The 25415-nt window shown below is 37.3% G+C and overlaps 1 protein-coding gene across 1 annotated transcript in view; it reads left to right on the top strand.

Annotated features, from left to right (window-relative positions):
* The window catches only part of LOC117330171 (carbonic anhydrase-related protein 10-like), a 215134-nt gene that overhangs the window by 173708 nt on the left and 16011 nt on the right, over nt 1-25415 (top strand). The window contains exons 4-6 of the mRNA XM_033888393.1: nt 21589-21684; nt 23130-23196; nt 23780-23934. Coding sequence (XP_033744284.1) covers nt 21589-21684; nt 23130-23196; nt 23780-23934 — 318 coding nt within the window. The remainder of the gene's footprint in view (nt 1-21588; nt 21685-23129; nt 23197-23779; nt 23935-25415) is intronic.

Consider the following 25415-nt stretch of genomic DNA (forward strand, 5'->3'; position numbering starts at 1 on the left):
ACCAACCCCGGACTTCCATTACGCGAATATTTCAGATTGCATTCGTCTTGGTTTTACAACTTTTTATTGTGATATGGTATAATAAAAATGACAGTTTCCACGTGAGATAGACGTTGGTTACAAACAAATCATCAATGACAATAACTGTGACGTCATAGTAACACTTCGGGGTGAAGAAAGCAACCAATCGTTAATTTAGAAGCGTGATGCCAAAACAGTTGTCGTTTTTTTCCACACCGGAGATAGTGAACTGAAAATATATATTTCCAGTGTGCTTGAAACAAAATATAGGCGAGGAAGGATATTAGATTCACAGAAGTTTTATCTTGTTAACTTTTCTAATTGACTTTGGAAAGAACATTAGTTTAAAAACTCGTCACAATAACGTAAGATCAATGGGTAACGTGTACTATAGGAAAGGCATCCATTGCTCTTTCGATTCTTCTAATGCCCTGTTAAATTGAAATAACAGATATTGCAGCAAGTGGAGGAAAGGCGTTATAAATGAATCCTTACATACGAATTTCGTTAAATAGGAAGAGGAACATGCAAAATTAAGAGCTGTAGACGAATGGGCTTTTTTACGGCGAATGTCGTTTTCTGTCGTTATCATAAACGCAAAGACAACATTTGTCATGTTCTTGCGGTGCGCGGAGGAATCTGATACGTAATCACTACTGTGTATTTGATAACCCTCCGCGTCAAGAGGAATTCCGTCTGTCAAACTATCACATGGAAAATGATGGATTATTTTCTTCTGCTGACTTTCCCCTATACACCTATCCGCATAATCATGGTGCTGGTTGTTGCAAAGATGTTAATTCTTGAACAAAGAGCTGTGTTTTAATGGCGAGGAAAATTAGAAGGGAAGTTTTGTGTTTTGACTTGAAAATGGTAAAACATAGCAAAGTCGGGGTAGTGGAAGCGCACGTGCTCTATAAAGTATCGTCTGTAAAGTCACTCCGTATCATTCGGAACCCGATCAGTCACTCTGCAGGTTGAATGGTGATCAGCGGTCACTGACCTCCTACTCGGACAAGATCAGTAGAAACTTGGTATGTAGTTGTCCAAAATGTGATCATCTGTCAGTACTTGTTACTCGCCTCGTGCCTAGTCATCCATCAGGCGGTACCGAGGGTCGACAACGGAAGTCATGGGGGGCTTCTAATCCATGTCCCGGTCATCCGGGCTCCAGTAATCCGGATGTAAGTCTAATATAATAGTTCATGGCATTTTTAAAAATAGACAGAAAATTATGCCTGTCAATATACAATGCGGTAAAGAAAACGTCGGACCTCCGTCCGTCTGGACGGTCGTCTGGACATGATGTCGTATTAGGTCCCAACATATCTTGATTTCAAACCAATTATGGTCATATGAATTAAATACATTACTGAATACTATCGTCGTCCTACGTTTAAACCTATACATGGAAATTTGAAAAAAGTTGAGTCTAGAAAAGATATCACACCATACTGTACCTCATTTAGATATTTTTCTTTACACAGTGCTATATTTCTATCTAAACAACAATGAAATCGCTCCTTAAATATAAATTGTTTTAGGTGACACTTAATACACATTTAAGAATGAATTATCTAAAATTCAAATTCTACAATGAAAAACTATGAAAGAAAACATTTACTACAAATGCCGGCAGATAGCATTAATTGAAAAGATGAATGTGTTTATAAAGAAAACCTGGCCAGAACCCATTCTTGAAATTTAATCATATCTTAGGGAAGGACGGCAAGAAAGTAATTAATCAAAATCATGCAATTCATTGGCAGTAAGACCCGCATACAAGTAACATTGGGAAATCACCTAAGAGCCTGAGTTTGATCACCTTACAGAATAAGAGGTCAAGGTAGAATTCTGTAAGCATTGCACTAAACAAATCATGTCCCCGTACAGAATAAACCCTCATATATATCGAAATTGCTTCTTAATATATTTACGATGTATACTTTTTGTGGATATGAATTGTTACCTAAACATTTTCTCTATCTTTTGTCACAGTTATCTATTCATTAATCGATTCCTCGCTAGCTTCTGTGGGTTGAAATATTCGGAACATATCTTCACGTCACTTATAGTTAAAGAGAGGATCCGTATTCGAACTTGCAGATTTACCTTTAATGAAATTCGTTGGTTTCCTACTCACTGGTAATATAATTGATAAATGTACCCAACAATGACGCTAAATCTTCATTCTCCGGCGAAATAAAATATGTTGGTAGAACGAGAGTTATTTGGGTTGCTCTCTTTGCAAATTGCCCTCAATGCCTGATTCATAAAGGAGGGACGCCTAGATTTCGATTTTTCTTCTCTCTTCTTTCCTAACAACTTTTTCTGCACAATGTCTCGTTGACAGGGGGGAGGGGAGAATGATTGGACCTAAAATGGAAACAAACAAACAATCTTTGGTTTTCATTACTTGCTCTCTAATTGCAAATCAGCTTCCATTATTTCATTCATTCATTCATTTGTTTATTTTTTTTTTCTAAACAGGCCATCAGATGTAATTTCTAGCAAATAAGATTGTTTCCTGATTACATTTAAATATTCCAGTCTGTTTTGATGTCATTGACTTCCAGCTTTTGAACACGGACATTTTCAGCATTATGAAATAACGTGTTAGTCTCATAATTTGACATCGAACGCTATATGTTTAAATAAACATTATTGAAAAAAATATCATTACGTTTGGCAGTATAATAATAACAGATAAACAAAATGTGTGCCAACGCAACGTTTAATTACGTCACAATTATATGTGTACAGTAACATAAAAATGAAATTTATCACAAGACACTTCGGTGAATAACAGTCCCCACCTGATGAAGGCCATATGTTAACATGTAGACCCCTGACCACATTTAACACACGACATACACAAAATTTACTACCTTACCTAGGTCAATTTGTGTGCCAAGTTAGGAGTACCAATGACAAGCAATGCATGGGATAGTGCCCGGACAGACTTCTTGATGAGTCGGTCAAAGGCCAAAATGTAGGTCACAGTGACACTATTTTGGTACACGTTAAACCGCTGCACCTGTAGGAACTTGTGCGGCAATTATGAAGTTTCAGTGACAATTAGTGCGCGATAGTGTCCGGACAAGGAAATGTGAGGACAACCGGACGGATGGACATACACAACGTATCGCAATTCTGTTGTCCACCGGTTCCCAGTTGGGGGATAACTAGACATTAAAGATGGTACTAGACGTTATTAAACCTTGGTCCATGGTACCTGTACCACAGTGTTAAGGGACAGATAGCAACTGCATTATGCAGCACTGACTTACACAGGTCTGTGTTGGTGCTTCCAAGAGAAAACATTAAAAGACAGAATACTTAAAAAGAACTGTGCATCTGCCTAACCGATCGATAAACTGATGTAAACAAAGAATCATTAGACGGACCCCGAAAACTCTAATTTCATTCAGACAAATTTAATCTGATTTCGAGAAAAATCATTTTTCGTGTTATCAAACAATAAAAATGTTATTCCCACGACACATATTAAAATTTCGTCAGTCGTGAAATTAGATTAAAAGCAATATAGATGTTAATGATTAGACCATTTCCGTAAATTTGATAATTTGATATTTATTGATGATCTAAATTGATACAACCTTGACCAGTAAAAAGGACATTGCAGGGATGCACATCATCAGTGTACCCAAAGGGAGAGAGTTTTTGTCATATCAGACGTTTGTTTAGCTCTTTCAGAAGATTGATTATTTACAGCCATCGACTGGCGTTTAAAATACAGTTTGTCCTCACGACGTCAGGCAAGGATCACATGAAATGTCAGCTTCACAGGGAAGAACTTAAAAACAGTCTTAATGAAATCTCTGGTTTGGGGCATGAGATGAGCTGATGACAACAGAAAGGATGTTTTTAATTGACAAACACGACATTTTGAACAAACACAAGTTATAAAATCGCCATGTAGTCCATTTTCTGTTTAGGCTTAAATAGACTGACCATGGGTCAAGTGTTTGCATTAAAATGTTCGAATTATAATGCATATTTAAATTTGCTAAATAACAAGAAATTAATCCCATAGTCTACAAAGGTATTCTGAGCAATTAAATGTTCCCCAGTTTCTTAAGCCCTAACAGCGTTTGCGCTCAAAGGTCTGATTTATTTATGAGTATAACACTCCTATCACACAATGCAATGCCCCGATTTCGATCGATTTCGGCAGATCTCATTCACCGCAAGAACACAATTTTTCTAAAATTATCTTTGTTCCTTTACAGTGTTTCAAGATAAGTGCTTTCTCTATCGCCTTCACTGTCCGATTTCGGGGAAATTTTATCTTTTGTGTGACCGCTTGTCGCCGATCTGTAATATCTGTTTCTGATTCCTGGTTTTCAGTTCACTCGCTTTCGCTTGGCTGTGCATGTCATGAGGATTAATAATAAGCATTATAAGCTATCTTGGTGCATTTGAAACGTCTTCCAATTTTATGTCATCTTAAAAGCACGGTTTACTTCAAGAGTATCAGCCAATTTTTGAGACATTTAAATCATTTATTTTTCTAACATGTTCAATTATTTATGGAACCTAGATATTACTTCAAAACTTATCTCAAACGGATTAGCTATCAATCACATCCCGTATACTGGTATTATTATTTACATGCAGAGCTCCATGGTGATTCAGGCATTTTGAAAAAAAAAATCGAAATATGCGCCGTGATGGCGAGCCGCATAAGAAATATCTTATTGGCTATCTATGTATCGACTGTATTATTGAAGATTATGTAGATTACGAATTGTAGTGACATATCAGACATGAAATATGCCCTATGGCAAATGTATAAATCTAAACTAGAAGTTTACTATCACGCTATCTTACGGCCTGAACTACTCACAGTAGCGTGATGTTGATCTGCATAGTTTGACGTGCTAAGGGCTGGGTACCCAGCAACTCAGATTTTCCCTATCAAACCAGCCCACGAGTGGACGTCATTAGTATGAATCATTCATCAATGCCAACCCAAAGGCTAGGATATTTATTTCTCAAGATCTACTGTAAACAAACATGTTTTGCGTTTTCAAAGGTTTTTTTCAAATTTCAACTAATAACCGTATTGGTGAATCTGTGCATCAATTAAATCTGTAATAATTCAAATACATGAGGTTACCGTAAACCGAATTTGGATATTTCAATATAAACTAGTTACATTTGTATCAAGAACAAGTTATTGGATTCAATGTCTATGATAGTTATTTTGACGACGTAGACAAGGTCAAATGACTTCTACAATGAAACAAACCTATCAAGATACAATAATATGACGATTTTCTCCCTAGCCGTAAAATTTGAGCAGAACAATCAGGAAAGGATAAACATTCCAAGACTATATACTGATGCATACATTAATTGCTTTACTGAAACTTTTTCACCTCAACTGCGAAAGCCTACTCACAGATGGCCAAGTAACCACGTGATTAATTACGTCATGTTCTGCTAACCGGTTTAGCTGATTGGCATACTACCTGTATTCTCAGTGGCGTCTGCTGCAAATTGGTGTTTTTTTTTTTTTTTAAATAATGTACCTACAGCTGTTTTAACCGAGTTTATTGTGCATAAATAGTAATTTGTCGACACTATGAATATACAGCTCCCCTGAGTAGCCACAATGCAATCACAATTACAAGGGAAATCACATTTCATGATCATTTGACGTTTATATATTGCTACAAACGCAGTAGAAACTGGATACTAGAGATGCAGTTAGAGAAATGATGTACATGACAGTTAATTGGTTTTATTGACTTATGAGGAACGTGACATTTATGTAACACCATGTCATCCATCTATGCTGGCGACCCGGAGGAAAACGCCCTCTGAACTGGCTGCAGGTGTCTGTACTTTGTATACTCTAAGTGGGCGTGTCACGCTCCCTTGCTGTACTGTAGATGATGATTGCGTATATTTGCTCGCCGCTTCTTATGGATCAGAATTTCCCAAAGCTCCTGCTTAAATTCCTGTTTTCACACTTTCCTGCAATGACCATGGTCTTCGATATGGACTTAATACAGCGGTCTTGTCTTGAATATATATAATTTACACAACGGACGATATATAGTATATTACACAAATATATGAGCTTGTTTAGGTAATATACAGCTCTATAGTATTTGGAAATAACTTTTTTTTTTTGTAAAAGCCATGTTGCTGTTCTGAGTGTAAATTTGGATGCAATGCTATCCCTACATAGGTAATTCTTTACAGATGAATAACATTTCATTTAAATAGTGAGACAGTTCAGAATTCACTCATGTACTTAACTTTCTTTTGAAAACCAATATAAAAACATTATCAACTTCATTTGATTTATTGGTATAAATAATATCCACATCCGGACATTTCTTTCCACTTATTACGAGGTTTTGGTCGCCTCCTATGATCACCACTTTAAGCACATCACTACCGAATCCTAGAAAGAAGAAACAGTATTATAATACATTTTAATTTATCATATTTACTCAACTGTATCCAACTATATCTAAGGTGTTTATGGTCTCAGCGTCATTTGTTAAATCGTTATAGGCACGAATCTTGCCCTCAGTCCTCGTTCCCTCTTCTATATCTGGTGTCTCAAAGTCCTAGATTTCTCCATATCTTTATGGTTTCTCCTCTATCATTAGTTTCTCCTCTGTAGCTGGTTTCTCCTCTGTAGCTGGTGTCTCCCAGTCCTTGGTTTCCCCTCCATAGCTGGTGTAGCCCCAGTCCTTGGTTTCCCCTCTATAGCTGGTGTATCCCCAGTCCTTGGTTTCTCCTCGATAGATTGTGTCTCCTCTATCATTAGTTTCTGATCTGTAGCTGGTTTCTCCTCTGTAGCTGGTTTCCCCCAGTCCTTGGTTTCCCCTCCATAGCTGGTGTATCCCCAGTCCTTGGTTTCCCCTCCATAGCTGGTGTCTCCTCTATCCTTGGTTTCCCCTCCATAGCTGGTGTCTCCTCTATCCTTGGTTTCCCCTCCATAGCTGGTGTATCCCCAGTCCTTGGTTTCCCCTCCATAGCTGGTGTCTCCTCTATCCTTGGTTTCCCCTCCATAGCTGGTGTATCCCCAGTCCTTGGTTTCCCCTCCATAGCTGGTGTATCCCCAGTCCTTGGTTTCCCCTCCATAGCCGGTGTCTCCTCTATATTTGGTTTCCCCGCCATAGCTGGTGTCTCCTCTATCTTTGGTTACCCCTCCATAGCTGATGTCTCCTCTATCCTTGGTTTCCCCTCCATAGCTGGTGTATCCCCAGTCCTTGGTTTCCCCTCCATAGCTGGTGTATCCCCAGTCCTTGGTTTCCCTCCATAGCTGGTGTCTCCTCTATCTTTGGTTTCCCCTCCATAGCTTGTGTCTCCTCTATCCTTGGTTTCCCCTCCATAGCTGGTGTCTCCTCTATCCTTGGTTTCCCCTCCATAGCTTGTGTCTCCTCTATCCTTGGTTTCCCCTCCATAGCTGGTGTCTCCTCTATCCTTGGTTTCCCCTCCATAGCTGGTGTATCCCCAGTCCTTGGTTTCCCCTCCATAGCTGGTGTCTCCTCTATCCTTGGTTTCCCCTCCATAGCTGGTGTATCCCCAGTCCTTGGTTTCCCCTCCATAGCTGGTGTCTCCCCTATCTTTGGTTTCCCCTCCATAGCTTGTGTCTCCTCAGTCCTTGGTTTCTCCTCCATAGCTGGTGTCTCCTCTATCTTTGGCTTCCCCTCCATAGCTGGTGTCTCCTCTATCCTTGGTTTCCCCTCCATAGCTGGTGTCTCCTCTATCATTGGTTTCCCCTCCGTAGCTGGTGTATCCCCAGTCCTTGGTTTCCCCTCCAAAGCTGATGTCTCCTCTATCTTTGGTTTCCCCTCAATAGCTGGTGTATCCCCAGTCCTTGGTTTCCCCTCCATAGCTGGTGTCTCCTCTATCTTTGGTTTCTCCTCCATAGCTGGTGTCTCCTCAGTCCTTGGTTTCCCCTCTGTAGATTGTGTCTCCTCAGTCCTTGGTTTCTCCTCCATAGCTGGTGTCTCCTCTATCCTTGGTTTCCCCTCCATAGCTGGTGTATCCCCAGTCCTTGGTTTCCCCTCCATAGCTGGTGTATCCCCAGTCCTTGGTTTCCCCTCCATAGCTGGTGTATCCCCAGTCCTTGGTTTCCCCTCCATAGCTGGTGTCTCCTCTATCCTTGGTTTCCCCTCCATAGCTGGTGTATCCCCAGTCCTTAGTTTCCCCTCCATAGCTGGTGTCTCCTCTATCCTTGGTTTCCCCTCCATAGCTGGTGTATCCCCAATCTTTGGTTTCTCCTCTGTAGATTGTGTCTCCTCTATCCTTGGTCTCCCCTCCATAGCTGGTGTCTCCCCAGTCCTTGGTTTCCCCTCCATAGCTGATGTCTCCTCTATCTTTGGTTTCCCCTCCATAGCTGGTGTATCCCCAGTCCTTGGTTTCTCCTCCATAGCTGGTGTCTCCTCTATCCTTGGTTTCCCCTCCATAGCTGGTGTCTCCTCTATCCTTGGTTTCCCCTCCATAGCTGATGTCTCCTCTATCCTTGGTTTCCCCTCCATAGCTGGTGTATCCCCAATCTTTGGTTTCTCCTCTTTAGATTGTGTCTCCTCTATCCTTGGTTTCTCCTCCATAGCTGGTGTATCCCCAGTCCTTGGTTTCCCCTCCATAGCTGGTGTCTCCTCTATCCTTGGTCTCCCTCCATAGCTTGTGTCTCCTCTATCCTTGGTTTCCCCTCCATAGCTGGTGTCTCCTCTATCCTTGGTTTCCCCTCCATAGCTGGTGTCTCCTCTATCCTTGGTTTCCCCTCCATAGCTTGTGTCTCCTCTATCCTTGGTTTCCCCTCCATAGCTGGTGTCTCCTCTATCCTTGGTTTCCCCTCCATAGCTGATGTCTCCTCTATCCTTGGTTTCCCCTCCATAGCTTGTGTCTCCTCTATCCTTGGTTTCCCCTCCATAGCTGGTGTCTCCTCTATCCTTGGTTTCCCCTCCATAGCTGATGTCTCCTCTATCCTTGGTTTCCCCTCCATAGCTTGTGTATCCCCAGTCCTTGGTTTCTCCTCCATAGCTGGTGTATCCCCAGTCCTTGGTTTCTCCTCTTTAGATTGTGTCTCCTCTATCCTTGGTTTCTCCTCCATAGCTGGTGTATCCCCAGTCCTTGGTTTCCCCTCCATAGCTGGTGTCTCCTCTATCCTTGGTTTCCCCTCCATAGCTGGTGTATCCCCAATCTTTGGTTTCTCCTCTTTAGATTGTGTCTCCTCTATCCTTGGTTTCTCCTCCATAGCTGGTGTCTCCTCTATCCTTGGTTTCCCCTCCATAGCTGGTGTCTCCTCTATCCTTGGTTTCCCCTCCATAGCTGATGTCTCCTCTATCCTTGGTTTCCCCTCCATAGCTTGTGTATCCCCAGTCCTTGGTTTCTCCTCCATAGCTGGTGTCTCCTCTATCCTTGGTTTCTCCTTTGTAGCTGGTGTCTCCTCAGTCCACTGTTTCTCCTCTGTAGATTGTGTCTCCTCAGTCCATTGTTTCTCCTCTGTAGATTGTGTCTCCTAAGTCCTTGGTTTTTTCTCTGTTCTTTAAGTCACCTCTGGTTGCGCTGTCTCGTCTGTTCCGTGTTGTCCTTTTGATCTTGTGTCTCTTCCACAAATCACACATCTCTTTTTTTACCAGTTACCTTATTTGCTGCTTTTTATTAGGGATTTCCATTTCGGATGGAAATCCCTATTGTTATTGTTATGTTTTTTCTTCTTCTTCTTCTTATTATTATTATTCTTAACACCTCATGTAAACACTTTCGTTCAAAAACGAACTCGGATAGAACGTTCATATTTTAGTATATGATAGAGACATGGGAGCTGCAGTTCACCTTAATATTTTGGTGATCATAATTTCAAAGGTCAAGGTCACAGGTCAAAACACAGATTTTTGTTTGAACGACCATAACTTCATACACGATCGTTCTATTTCATGCACGCTCAGTGTGTCATATAGATCGTTGTCGGGGCTAACTTTTTTCCATGCCATGTTATCAGAAAAAGTGTCAAGGTCATGACCTCGCTATGGGTTGAAGGTAAGGTCAAAAATAAAATATTCTAATCGAGTTAAGTCGACCATGTCCTATGAAAGAGCATGGACCACCGAGTCGGAGGGTGACAAAATTTTAGTGATATGATGAAAAATGACGGGGATATGGCACTTTGAAAAATTCAAAGTTGTTCCCGCCAAAATTCAAAAATCGGGCAAAATGCACTTAAAATGCTTCTTCTCGGTCATCAATACACCTACGGACTTAATTTTTGGCATAATAATAGAATGTAAGAACGGCTACGAAACTTATTACTTTTCATTGACCTTGACCTACATTCAAGGTCAAATAATCAAGAAAACTTTTTTTTTTTTAAATTCTTTCGGATCAGGTTCTTTCTTCGGTTGATTTTTTCCTTTAAAAATCATCCCATATTGTAGTTCGTATTAGAGGCTGACTTTTCGTTGAAACATGTTATCAGAAAATATGTCAAGGTCAAGTTCCTAGAACGAGGTCAAATGAAGGTCAAAATTTTAAAATTCAAAATGAGTTTATTTTTTGAATGCATTGCACAGAACATGATAAATGAAGACGAACTGTGCAAGTTTCATGGTCGTACGATGAAAAATGACGTAGAAATCGCACTTTGAAAAATGTTCGTTTTCCCGCCAAATATTCAAATTTCTCCCAAAATACACTTAATTCCCCTCTTCTCCTATATCTTAACACATACAGATTTGAAATTTGGCACAGTGATAGCATGTACAGAGGACTAAAAACTTGATTGCTTTTCATTGACCTTGACTTTCGTTCAAGGTCACAAAGGTCAAATGACCAAAAATCGAAAATGTCCGATTCTTTTAAAAACTGTGTATTTTGGTCATAATTTAGAAGAAAATGCTCTGATGAAGATGTTTGCAACATTTAAAGGTCAAATTATCAAAAAAAAAAAAAAAAAAAAAAACAATACCCGAAGATAACAGTATGGTATACACGATACACGGTAAGGTATACACGACACACCGTACAGGGTTCACGATATTTTTACTGGATACACGACATACGATACAGTAAACACGATGCATGGTGTGGGATACATAATATATGGTACAGTACACACGAAACACGGTACGACATACACGATACTTGGTACGAGGTACACAGTACGGTATACACAATACACGGTACGAAATACACGATACTTGGTAGGAGATACATAGTACGGTATACATGATACACAGTACGGTTTACACAATACACGGTACGAGATACATGGTACAGTATACACAATACACGTTAAGGGATTCACGATACGTTGTACGGGATACACGATATATGGTTCAGTAAACACGATACACGGTATGATAAACACGATCATGATACAAGGTACGAGATACACGATTCACGGTTCAGTAAACACGATACAAGGTACCAGATACGGTATACACGCTATGAAATACACGATAAGGAATAGACGATAAATGTGACCGGATACATGATACAATATGGGATACACGATACATGGAACAGGATTCACAATACGGTAAACACGGTACGAGATACATAATTCACAGTACAGTAAACACGATGCAAGGTACGAGATACACGGTTCACTGTTCAGTAAACACGATACGAGGTACGAGATACACAATTCACAGTACAGTTAACACGATACAAGGTACGAGATACACGATTCACTGTTCAGTAAACACGATATAAGGTACAATGTACGGTATACACAATACAGGATACACGGTACGGGATAGACGATACATGTTACTGGATACATAATACAATATGGGATACATGATACATGGAACAGGATTCACAATACAGTAAACACGAAACAAGGTACGAGATACACGATTCACAGTACAGTAAACACGATACAAGGTACGGGATACACGATTAACAGTACAGTAAACACGATACAAGGTACGAGATACACGATTAACAGTACAGTAAACACTATACAAGGTACGAGATACACGCTTCTCAGTACAGTAAACACTATACAAGGTACGGGATACACGATTAACAGTACAGTAAACACGATATAAGGTACGGGATACACGATTAACAGTACAATAAACACGATACAAGGTACGGGATACACGATTAACAGTACAGTAAACACGATATAAGGTACGAGATACACGATTAACAGTACAGTAAACACGATATAAGGTACGGGATACACGATTAACAGTACAATAAACACGATACAAGGTACGGGATACACGATTAACAGTACAGTAAACACGATATAAGGTACGAGATACACGATTAACAGTACAGTAAACACGATATAAGGTACGGGATACACGATTAACAGTACAATAAACACGATACAAGGTACGAGATACACGATTAACAGTACAGTAAACACGATATAAGGTACGAGATATAGGTACAGTTTACACGATACAAGGTACGAGATACACGATTTACGGAGGTTAATTGATAAAAAATCAAAAAATTCAATTTTTTTTAAAACGGTTTATTTTCATCGTATGTGAAAGAAACGTTTTTTTAATGATCGGTTAAAGAAGGGAACCGAAGAGAAAACGAAGAGAAATCGTAGGTAAAACGTACAAAAGCGTTCGTCAGAACGAGAACATGTCTGCGATCATTTTCCTGTTGGAAATCCCGTGTTTTGATCTTGATCAAATCTAGTTGTTCTGTGTTATGGTTGCCATTGTTCTGTATGTTGTTGTTTCTACTGTTCTTGGTGATTGTTGTTTCTATCGTTCTTTGTAATTGTTGTTTCTATCGTTCTTTGTAATTGTTGTTTCTATCGTTCTTTGTAATTGTTGTTTCTATTGTTCTTTATGATTGTTGTTTCTATCGTTCGTTGTAATTGTTGTTTCTATCATTCGTTGTAATTGTTGTTTCTATCGTTCGTTGTAATTGTTGTTTCTATCGTTCTTTGTAATTGTCGTTTCTATCGTTCTTTGTAATTGTTGTTTCTATCGTTCTTTGTAATTGTTGTTGCTATCGTTCTTTGTAATTGTCGTTTCTATCGTTCTTTGTAATTGTCGTTTCTATCGTTCTTTGTAATTGTCGTTTCTATCGTTCTTTGTAATTGTTGTTTCTATCGTTCTTTGTAATTGTTGTTTCTATCATTCTTTGTAATTGTTGTTTCTATCGTTCTTTGTATGTTGTTGTTTCTATCGTTCTTTGTAATTGTTGTTTCAATCGTTCCTTGTGTTTGTTGTTGTTATTGTTCCATGTGTTTGTTGTTCCTATTGTGCGATGTCTTCGTTGTTTCTATTGGGTTTTTCCTATTGTTCTGTCTTCGAATGTATATTGTGTCATTGCTGTTCCTATTGTTCAATGTGTTTGCTGATGTTACTATTGTTTAATGTGTTTGCTGATCTAATTGTTCTATGTATTTGTTGTTCAGTTCTGTCTTTTTAAACTGGTTCATTCTATTCATATATAGCATATAACATTGTTGACTCTGTTCCTCTGAACTTTGTGTTATTTATAAATCCCACGCGGCATACTTTGATGATGATGTAAATACGAAGATATTGCAGAATGCATAAACAATAATAGTTTACCAGGATTTAATTTTGTAAGAGTTCAAGCAATCAATTGACCGCAGACTTTGAGTGCAGAAAAAAATGTAATCAAATTAAAATATGGCATCGCTTTGATAAACACAAAATGATTAATGGATTTTTAAATGTAATTAAAAGTTGACGAGTCTAGCATTAGACATTATCGTACTCACGCTAACTTCCTGTTGCATTAGTCGCGCATGTCACGCGCTCACGTGCAACTGCGGAGGTTCAAGAGAGGCCTCGATATGGAATTGGCGTTACTAAGTAGGCCCAAGTGACATTGGTATACCATTGTCCTCTGGCCTAGTAATGTCAAAACATACAACCAGGGAAATGTTATCATGTATTTCTATTGCTGATCATATCGAATTATGTCGAAAACAAAAATACATCTTACAACAGATATTTCCCATTTTACCACGGTAATTATCATTTGATATGGTAATTTACTTACACATCGCTCCCTAGACGTTTCAAATTGCAGATAAGTTAATATTAAAACTCAGTTGTCCCTTTATAATTGACTGCGGCTATTAGCCGAAAATCGGTTGATGGGATTTTTACACATAGTCAGGGCGTTCTGCTATTTATTTTTTTAATTAATGGATGATCTATTGAAAAATCTTTATTGCTGCATTTTAAATCGTGAAAATAGTTTTCACATCAATTCCTAACAATCCATTGTGGAAAAAAAATTCTCATAATAACATATTGTATTTCAGCATCGTCAACAAAACAACAGCAACATACCATCATTAGGTGTTTAAACCTTTCAAATAAAATCTGATTATAGTAAACCAAATCCATACTTAAGTATAAATGTTTTGCCATCCGTGTTCAGTTTTGTACCTTAAATATTTCAAAATGATGTGCATGTACACTATGTACTATTTAAAAGATATAACAACTTAAATGTAAATTCAAAATCAAGTATGAGGCCGCTGTATCTATCAGTATTCTTCTGACATATTAAAAAAACATTATTCAAATATCAATACATTTGCATGTCGATATTTCCAAGGACGAAAGAAAGCATATACGAACCATATAAAGACTTATATATCAGTACGAATTGAGTTGGGCATAGAGAGACAGTATGACAACTTCTGTACGTAAATGTTCGTGCCAATTGAGTCCTACTTGGTTCATCATCTGTTTTCTCTACTAACACTCTAAATTGGGCTACGATAGCTCAGTCGGTTAGAGCGTCGGCCACGTAACCTCAGGTGAAGATCCAGGGTGCGCGGTTCGACTCTCCCTACCCGTGTCGGTTTGCGTTTCTCATGAAGTTGAGAAACGGGCCGGTTTGTGATGTCGTGGTTGTGTCCTTTGACAAGATACTTTACCTTAATTGCACTAGAGGTCAAGCAACAGGCATCCCGTATATTGTTCAGTGAGGTACTCACCAACTACTACACGAAGACACCCGTCTAAAATTGATAAACCCAGCAAACAAACAAATAAACAGACTCACTTTCTTACTATCATTTGGACTTTCATTTTTGTCTTGGTTAAACTTCTTCATTAAGCATCTACTCAGTTTACAATTTATCTGTGTCTACATGTTAATGACTCTCAGACATCCTTGTAATAATAATCCGATCTGGTAGTAATGTAGTTGATAATTTTTTTTATTGTTTCTGAATGCCTTTGTCCATAATCGCCGTTAGTGATGTTAAATGTCAACCACCGGTGAGGTAGGGTTGCGACTAGTAGTCGTAATAGGCTAATGAGGTAACTGTATTTAGCACGAAGATGCTGAATTAAGAACTTTGAATTAATAAGAATCAGACAGAAGCCTTTCATAGCCTCCTTTGATCCTCCACGTGTGTTAATATATATATATATAAATAAAGATCGTCTGTGCTGGCCGTGATATTTCAACTTCTTGCGCTGATTGGTGTCTGGTAAACCGCATCAGTCAAACGAAAAAGGAAATATACAATGTAAAAACGCGACTGTAGATGTTGCTGTATGTACATAACTTTATATGACATTGTAATGCACATTGCAGCAGACATATGCTACCTATTACAAATTTCAAAATAATGTGATATTGAAATATGTTTCGAAATATATCTATTATGATACAATGATGTTACCGCAAAAATAATCAAAACATGTTGTGTTTATTTTGTTGAAAAATTAAATCCTGCCTGACGACTGATTTTGATAAATGAGCGGACTATCTAAATTATACCTGTATCTTCTTGTTAATAAATATAAAACAAAAGAAAAAATGATGATGGTATGGAACGAAACCAATAACTTGATGGAGCAGATTAGGTGGTGCATCTATAGACGGCGACAACAATAGAAAGCAAATAAAACTATTAAATCAACATTAAAGTTAACTTTTGCTAAAAAAATATGAGAAAAAACGAAAGAAAGGAAACAATTCCGGTAGTATAGTTAAGTAAGTTAAAACAATGACAATAAACCATCAAATGCTTTGTTTAAATACTCTAAAAGGAGTTACAACTTAAAAGCTGAAGTAAAAGCTCCGTGCATGTACTGAATGTGGATGGAAGAGAGCCAATGAATTTAAAATGTGAGATTTCATCACAAATAATAGGAACATGACAACCAATATTATAGTTGACTGGGTTCGTTAGATAACCTTCACTAGTCGCCAATCAGTGCCTACGAATCCCACGTGACAACTGTCTGTTAACAGTATCTATGGCGACGCTCCCCTCTACTGCCATATGACATGCTTAGATATACTAAACCAGTTAAGTGAAATCTGTAAGATCAGTGTTATACATTCTCAAACAACGGATTCGTCTAGATGCGTGTACTGGTAGGTTATAATGGGTGATCTGATTTACTGTACAAACAATAAATACAAATACCTTAAATTGCATTGTAGAAAATAATAATAAAATTCTGGGATGTTTTCCAATTCAAAATTGTCATGCCGCAGAGTGTTTATTTTGTCATCGCGTGACGCAGGTATCTTTCAATCTCTGAAGCTTATTCTAAGAACATTTATCGGAGAAATTTAATTTTAAATTTGATTTGTAGTCAGATATAGATTATTTATGTGTCACGTTCCACAGGAATACAATGTTGTTTTGTTATCTGTACGAATGGGAAGATTGCAATATGATGCAATATGAATGTGTTGTGAGATATCGATTCAAAGTCCATTTTGGAGTGAAAAGAGACACGAGCTTACAAAAGAACAACGCCATTCCGAATATTTCTGATAAAAAAATATTGAAATTTCATACGTAAATTTTGGAAAATTAACCAAAGTAAATGAAATAAGGCAAAGTTGGAATGATTCTGATAATTTCATTTTAAGTTGAGAAATGCTTGACACTAGAAATATTTGATTAGTTAAGTAATTTGCATTTTGAGCGTGAATATGGTTCATTATATAACTCTATTTTACCCCATAACTACGCTTGTTCCAAAGCTACAGTGTGCTATTGTTAACCTCTGACCTTTGACTACGGACAATTGTTAATACTCTCAGCTAAACGTTTTCCTGTCGTCAATCTGGACAAGTTTGTGGATTTACCTATGTCAACTTTGGCATGACTGGGTGAAGGATGTCCTAATGGAAAGGTTTATTAATCTTTGGTTTGAGTCGTAAGAAATAAACTTTGATGGTAAAATAGACTATACGAAGTGAGATATCGTATTGATCAAGGCGAACTAAAACTGACACCCAACCCTTGTAATTCTTGATATGCAGAGGGCATCGAAAGCCATTAATGGGAACAACAAAGCATAGCATAATAATTGTAAAATGTACGACAACACGGTTGAAAAGCTGTCCGTAATTGTAATCATTTTAATGAAACCAAGGCGGCATCTCATTTAAATAACGTAGGCCTTAGCCTCCAGCTTCCCTTTCCCAGATACAGTGGTACTGTAGGTCTGTGTCACTCGGTACGAAATATTGTCACCAACAGTGAAAAAACAACAGCAACACTTTATAGGTGCATTTATCATGATGGCATAAACTTGTATTTTAAGTGAGATGGAATAGATTTCCCCAAGAATTTCAGCAGCGGCCAATTTCCCAACACTTTTAACGCAAATTATCAGCTGGCTTCAAGAACGGCTTTTTTCCGGGCTGTTAGTTTATGGGATCTATTCTATATCGGGAATACTGTCATGAAAATAGTTGCTATAACGTGATATCTCATGACAAACTATCTGTCCCGTTAAAGCTTCACCGTGACCACCATACGATAGCCCTATAATACCACTGATTTACCGCTTCCAAGAAATCTTGCGTGACAATCAGTGGACAATGCAAACGAAAGACTAATTACAGCTAAAGGGGTTAAAAGAGCAAAATGTTGTTACTTTAATGTAGCTTCCGCCCGTATTTGTTTTATTGTTTCGTAGATGTGGGTTTGCCCTGTATATAAAAAACGTTTTAAGATTGTATATTGATAATGCTCTTATTTTGATGTTACGAAATGAATTGGAATTCATGTTTGCATTATCTTTGTGAATACATGACATGCTTATGGCTCATAATTAGTATTTTGTGGATAATCCAGGGTAATTCTACAAATTGGCTAGCATTATAAACCGTACTTTACCCTGCAAACAGTGCAAATAATCTTATATAATTAATGTAATGCTTGTAAATGTACACGCCACATGGGACCGACGGTATGACAGCGCTCCACGCTACGTAAAGTACACTCGGCAAGCTCGTCCTATGTAGTACAAATACATGAATCGTTATTAAGTTCATAATAGTCAGAACTCCATACGAACAAGAGAGCCAACAAAACCTAATAAGATCCTTCCTGTGAGAATCAGGTATAGGTGATTTTCGATTGTAGGATTAAGATTGAGGCTTTTGATTGGTCGATTTGTACCAATGAAAATGCACATCACAATTTACAAACATACTTTTTATGTTTTACATGCACACATTAAATAGAACTTTTCGAATTTTCAGTATCAAATGAAAATGTCACCTGACGGTGGCTGCCAAGAATGAGTGTACCACATAAATCAAAAGGGAAGCAAATGGGCATGCCTAAAATCTCATTTGATGAAGCATAACTCAAGATGACCCGACAGATTATAAGCTGACAGTGAAGATTAATGTACAATCAACCGTCCCAGAGTGCTCGGTTTATTGGCTTATTCTGGTAATTCTGGAACTTTCCAAGATTAAGCTGAAATTAAAATTGTATGTAAAGCCGTGGTAACTACAGCGGGGACGAGGCAGCTATAACCAATCCTCTTTCGCGAAATAACTGTAAAACTTAAAACGTACTCGGAGGTAAACATGATGTAAGCCGTCATAACTCTGTAACTGGTTTCCGGGAGAGATATATGCAGGTATTTTAACTGGGATAAGACTTATTCAACGAATACACAGTATTTATAATTATCAAATACTGCATAGTTGGTAGTTTTTGCGGAGGATTTAATTTCGCTAAATTCGCGGTTATTAAATAAAGCCCGAAAATAAATCCTTAGCGCGAATATTCATAAATACTCTGAAATGTATACAAATTTTCACTGCAAATGCTTACAAGGTGGTGTTGTGTGAAATATTTTATTCCCGAACTAGATCTGACTGGGACAAACGCGAAATATTATCCCCGCGAAATTTTACAACTATACAGTAAACTGATATGACTAATTAATTGATTATCTTAAAGCTGACTTTCTCAATAATTTCACATTACTTGGGCATCCTATATATGTGATCAAAACTGAACGTGTACCATGCATACAGACAATAGCTCTGTCCATATGTCGTGTAGATCCTCAAATTACATGTGAGGAAGCTATCGAGTGTCATGACGTCATTAACTATCTAATGAAAAGTGTGCTTCCAAAAGGTTACCCATCAAATACCAGTAATTAATTAGAAGCACGCCCACCACCAAACACCCACATTGTCCTCCCTCTTATAGGATAGGGATGTCTTCTGCCATTAGCGACATACCTGAGAGCGTTGCATAGTCCGACATTGATGGTTCTGACATTAACTCACACATTCCCAGTTGTACAACAGACTCTCCCCTGGGTACATCTGATGAGAACCGTCACTCTCGTATTCCAGGTTTCCCTACATCCTAGAAGATTGATCGACCAGGGTTAAGATAAATAATTTCAAGAGAAATTCCGGCGCTTCCTTATTTTTGTCTTCCATTTATCATTCACCTATATAAACACATAACCGGAAGTGACCTAGATCCGCATGGTGGGCATGGTCGATGATGCAGAAGACGCTTTACTTCAGGAACACACGGTCCTGTTCTTGTCCTTTATAGTTTTAATGTCGATTTCCTCAGCTGTTACGCTTATCTATACATCTTCGTTTAGTGATGTGATACTGGCATATGAATAGTTTTGCAAAATAAATAAATTAATAAATAAATTGATTAATAAATAAATAGACGCATTAACACCAAAACTTACATTAATTGTGTCTGATCCCTTTAAATTAGCTAACAATATCATGAACGCTTACCATCTTCCTTACCATAGATTTTCGGGAGATAGGTCTGACTTATATCATGAAGTCATTTTTTACTAAAGCACATGCTAACAACCCGCGCATTTTTCTTTCATTGTACACAAAGAACATTTTAATGAGATCATGACATTATTTGATCGAAGGACTAGAGTGTATTAACCTTGGACGAAGTCTGAGATACATATTTTTATTGTTCGTAAAGAATAATATTGATTAGAATTATATGTCATGCCTGTTTCATTTTGACATGCTGGGTGATGTTATCGACTGATGAAAATATCGACTTATAATTATTTTTAGGTCGTCAAACTTATGTAATGACCTATATCAAAGGGCCTAACTTGTTTTGATGAAATTTTATGTTACAGTAATATTGAACCATTGGCAAATTTTTTTTTAAAATCAAAGAAATTGATGAGTTTTAATTGCAGAACGTTATGTATGATGGCAGTTGTCAATCTTACATCATATTGATTAGTGTCACAAGCGAACTGTCAATTTCGCCTGCATGGTAACCTGCTTATCTAAAAAAATATTTCTATAGCGATTTTATCGAAACATTTATTGCTACGCCCCTAGTGTTTTGTGGTGAGACTTTGTCTTTCACATAGGCATCCGGGGTTCGATGACCCGATCGGACGTGAAAAAAGTATTTGGCCTTCTGCCCGACGACGCGGATTTTATCTGTGTACTCTTATTTCCTCCTATATTTAGACCCCTCGTTCGTTTTCATCCGGGCAACAAGAGTGATTCATATAACATGGCGTAACGTTTAAATTGTTTAGAAATAAATAAAATTTACCTTTTACTAAGTCCCTTTTTTGACATTGAAAAAACACCCTTTAAATATAACTGGAACAGTGATATACCTGTATTATCACTACATATTTATATATATATATATATGTGCTTTAAGTTTGCAACGTACAATAAACACGTATTGCATGATCTTTAAAAACTATTTTATATCCAAAATGACGATAATCTATATTTGTTGAATTGTGGAGTAACCTCATATATATTTGAACATGTGCTCTGGCCAATTATGCTTGCCTTTCCTTCCACACAACATCACTGACGAGCCTTAGAACTGCATTTTGCATTTATATACTGAATATTTGATAATATTCGCGGGCGTCTTAATTTCGCTATATTCGCGGATGTTAAATATTGAATGAAAATACAAACCCAGCAAATATCGATATATACAAACAAATGTATAAAGGTGTTTACTACATAATGCTTACAAGGTGCATTTGCGCAAAACTTTATACCCTCGAACCAGGTCTGACTGTGACAACCGTAAAATATTAACCCTGCGAAATTTAACAACTCATCAATACTCATTATTCGGCATAATGCGTCCACTACTGGGTTTATACCAAGGTGTTGCTCTCTTGTGTGTCTTGGTACTGTCTATATAACTCTCACAGACAGATCAAGGTACACTTGTGTGACATTGGAGTCGAGATGTGTTGATATGTCAAAGGTGGTATCTCTAAATGTTTTGTATATTATTTTATTTTTCAGATACAAATAGTTGGTTATAACGGAGAATTATACACAAATGCATCACAAGCTCTCCTGTCGCCACACGGATTGGCGGCAATATCTGTTATGGCCATGGTAAGTTGTTAGGTCTAGGGGAGAATATAACATTCTTCCGGCGATTGATTCTCATTAGTTTCTGCAGAAACCATTGTTTTGTTTTTGTAATTATTCATATACAACGATTGCTTTCTACGATACAAATATGATATATTACTGTCTAGTATTAAATTGTTTTAAGATGTATTCAAATAAATTGATATAAATTTAATTATTTTAGAAGTGTTATTCAAAATCGTGATTTATTCTTTCAATTGGCCATCGAATCTTGTCGACAATCAGTGGTCAGTGCCTCGTCGTCTGCTAATTTGTACAACTAAACCAAAACTCAACCCGACGGTCTACAATACATTTTTTATGCTACAATATATGAATACTGTGCTCATAATTTAGTGATCTAGAGCGACACTAAAAGCGAAAGAGTGGACAGAATGCATATGTATATAAGAATAAACCAAAACTCACACAAACACATCAAACAATAACAAGTATAAAACAAACGATTTAAATAGTAAAGTCTGAAGACGTTTAACAGTATGATCTTGCACAGCGTGAAGAGTATTGTGTAGTTCTAAAGGAAATATATACTATGCCTGTAGTTTTATTGTGCACTTGTAATTGCATTAATACGTTAAAGCACCTAGTGACTTTCATCCAAATTAAAATAACGTTTGGGTTACAATGGATCGTATCAGAACAATACTCCTGAATATAATTTCAGTTTAATTGATTTAAAAATATCACTCAGACAGTTGGGACAACAGAACCATGCCTAGTAAAGCTCGCTCTTTTATCGATTCGTCTGTGAGCAGACGACAGTTATTTGACCTATTTGTTTTAACTACCTGTGTCACATCGACAAACAACCGAGATGTCAATTTTTCTTTGATGTATTGACCACATTCAGACATATTCGACATGTTGCTCCAACAAAACAAAACATGATTATTTCAATTAAATATTTGTTAGCTTAATTACATCCGGTACATTATGATATTTCACGTCATATATTCAACAAACATTCCAATAGACTTTCCTGTCACATGATATTCATTTTCATTCAAATTGTGATACGTTTTTAGTTTACTTATGGACATATTATTGGCGAAAATTCGATAAAATAATTCGGGTGAAAAATGTCATCAAGTTGACTGGTTTTCTCAAATTGGTATCATCTATCCTGAAGTATCTTCCTATATGTCTTTTCTGCTGGCCGTATTGATTAGCATTACAGGAGGTCGTCTGCAGGTGGTATTCAAAACTATCTTACAAAATACATTTATCGACGTAACGATCTTAATTAAGTCGAACTACAATTATGATTTGTTTGGTGACCGGCGGGGTGTAACGAGACAATTTAAATTAACGTCAAAGAAAAACCGTCAATACTGTAGTTACGTCACAGCAGTATAACAATGTATTGTATTGATGCTATGCAAAAGTATCTATTTTTGTTCTTTAAGGTGACAGAATCAGGAAACGAACATTTTGGACAACTTGTTGACATGTCAAAAAGTATTCAGCATAGAGGTTTGTAATTCTAGTATGATGTTTAAATGCAATGATAGCAACTACAGAGTCCTAATTTCAATTTGGATACATTTTCGAAAGAAATCAGAACTCGGATCGAAGACAAGAAAACAAAATAGAAGTACATTTATCATGAGTATCTGTTGTGTATAATACGCCTCCACTTTCCTTCGTTGTGATTTATGTTGTTATATTCTCCTTTCAAATTTATTTCAACTCGCCTTCATATTACTATAAGAAGAAAACAAAAAAAGTTTAAATACACAAGAGAATAGATAAAAAATTTGAAATATCAAAGAGCGATTGAAATGTCAAGATTCCCTTGTGGTTTTGATTAATGATTATATTCAAGTTTTTTGTAAAGCAATTTTGGTAAAAAGCACAACACTATTGAAGTCAAATATCAAAGGGAAGCCACTCTTGACATTTTCGTCAGAATGTTCGGGTGATTTAAACACTAATGTGGAGACCAATACTAATCACGATAAATTGCAAATGAAAGAGATAATAAGAAATGAAATGATTGGTTACATGAGGTTGACTGCTAATTAGACTCTGCATGTGATTTTTATTTCTGTTTTAGGAATGCAAAAAGACATACAAGGGTTTTCCGTATCACAAATGTTGCCTACGTCAGATTACTTCATTACGTATGAGGGGTCACTCACACAACCTGGCTGTCACGAGACGGTCACGTGGATAATATTGAATAAGCCTATACATGTATCAAAAGATCAGGTAAGTTTTATATCTATATTTACTAGTTGTAAATAGATAGACCAAATCGACCATTTCTGATAAAGGAAAACATTCGAACAACCAATTGCAATCTGAAGCCCGACGTTAATGACATCAGCGACCCAAACAAAATCAGATATTCGTTTTGAACGTGACGGACAATAGCGCGATTTCGAGAAAAAAAAACAGTACTTCATATTGTTTCTTACTGACGTCACATTTCTCATAACTATTGAAAAATAGACGGTTACATAGCCGAAACATCATACTATTGTGAAGATTTGTAGGGATTGCAAGCCTCTTATCTGCAGGCCCTCAGTTAGCAGATTATTCACATCGAACCGTATGAGTCAAATGTTACGAATTACCAGAATATTAGGCACTGGTTTACGGAACATTTTCAAAACAATCGGACAGAAAGTGCAGTGACGTAGCGCGGATAACTCTGTGATTTACCACGACTGAAAACAAAATATTCCCAAATGGATTTGATATCGTGACTCTGAGCCATCTCAAACATATAAGAAACATATACAGAGAACGGGTACCGAGCCGCAATCTTTATCACGTCATAGAATGACTAGCAAAAAAGGTTACATTCCATCTATATTACGAGACATTAGCGCAACGCTTGCATTGGTGCAACAGCTTGTCCCAATAGAGTTAAACATGCGGCAGTAAACATTGCGTTCGTGCAAACGTATCCGCGGTAGGATATGACCTGCGTATTAACATGTATTATGGAGCATGTGCATGTTTTAATTGTAACTAGTCCTTAATACACTCAATATACAACTTCCTAAGAATTTAGATATTTGAATCGCCTTTGTACAGTATGCTGCGGACCCAACTCTGCGGGGATTGTTGACATCACTAATTACTTCCGTCTAATGTCATTGTAACTGAATTACAATGCCAATAAACACGATCAACTACTGCACAAAGTACATTATATCTAGACCATAGGAAATGTAATCAACTGTTTTTTTTATATTCGAGAAACTTTTTTTTTATTTTCTACAATTTGATATGCTAAATGTTATTAATGGTAGATTGATTACGCCAGGATATGTCCTTAAAATACCATTAAACAACTCAGATTAGACAAATGATGATAGCGTTATTCCTGAGGTAACACATATATCACGCCATTTTGAATTTAACTGTCGTTAACGTCAGTGAAATGAGCATTTAGCGTGTTACAGTGACTGATTCATTTGTTAATGTATTTGTCTTGGTGAATTGAAACTGATGTGCGCATATATATCGGGACGTTTTAAACATCCATGTTAGGTTTTTCGTTCGTCATCGGCCATCATGGTTCCATTATTTTTAACAATTACAAGTTTATACATACTTTATTAAATGAATGGTGTATTTTTTTTTATATCTATCGTATCTTTGTAGGGTCTTAATGGATACGTGATTGTATCTGATATATCATACCATATTTTTCTTAATAAATGTAAACCAGGAATGCT

Source organism: Pecten maximus, chromosome 6 (assembly GCF_902652985.1).
Source record: "Pecten maximus chromosome 6, xPecMax1.1, whole genome shotgun sequence".
In the NCBI taxonomy this organism is placed as follows: Eukaryota; Metazoa; Mollusca; class Bivalvia; order Pectinida; family Pectinidae; genus Pecten; species Pecten maximus.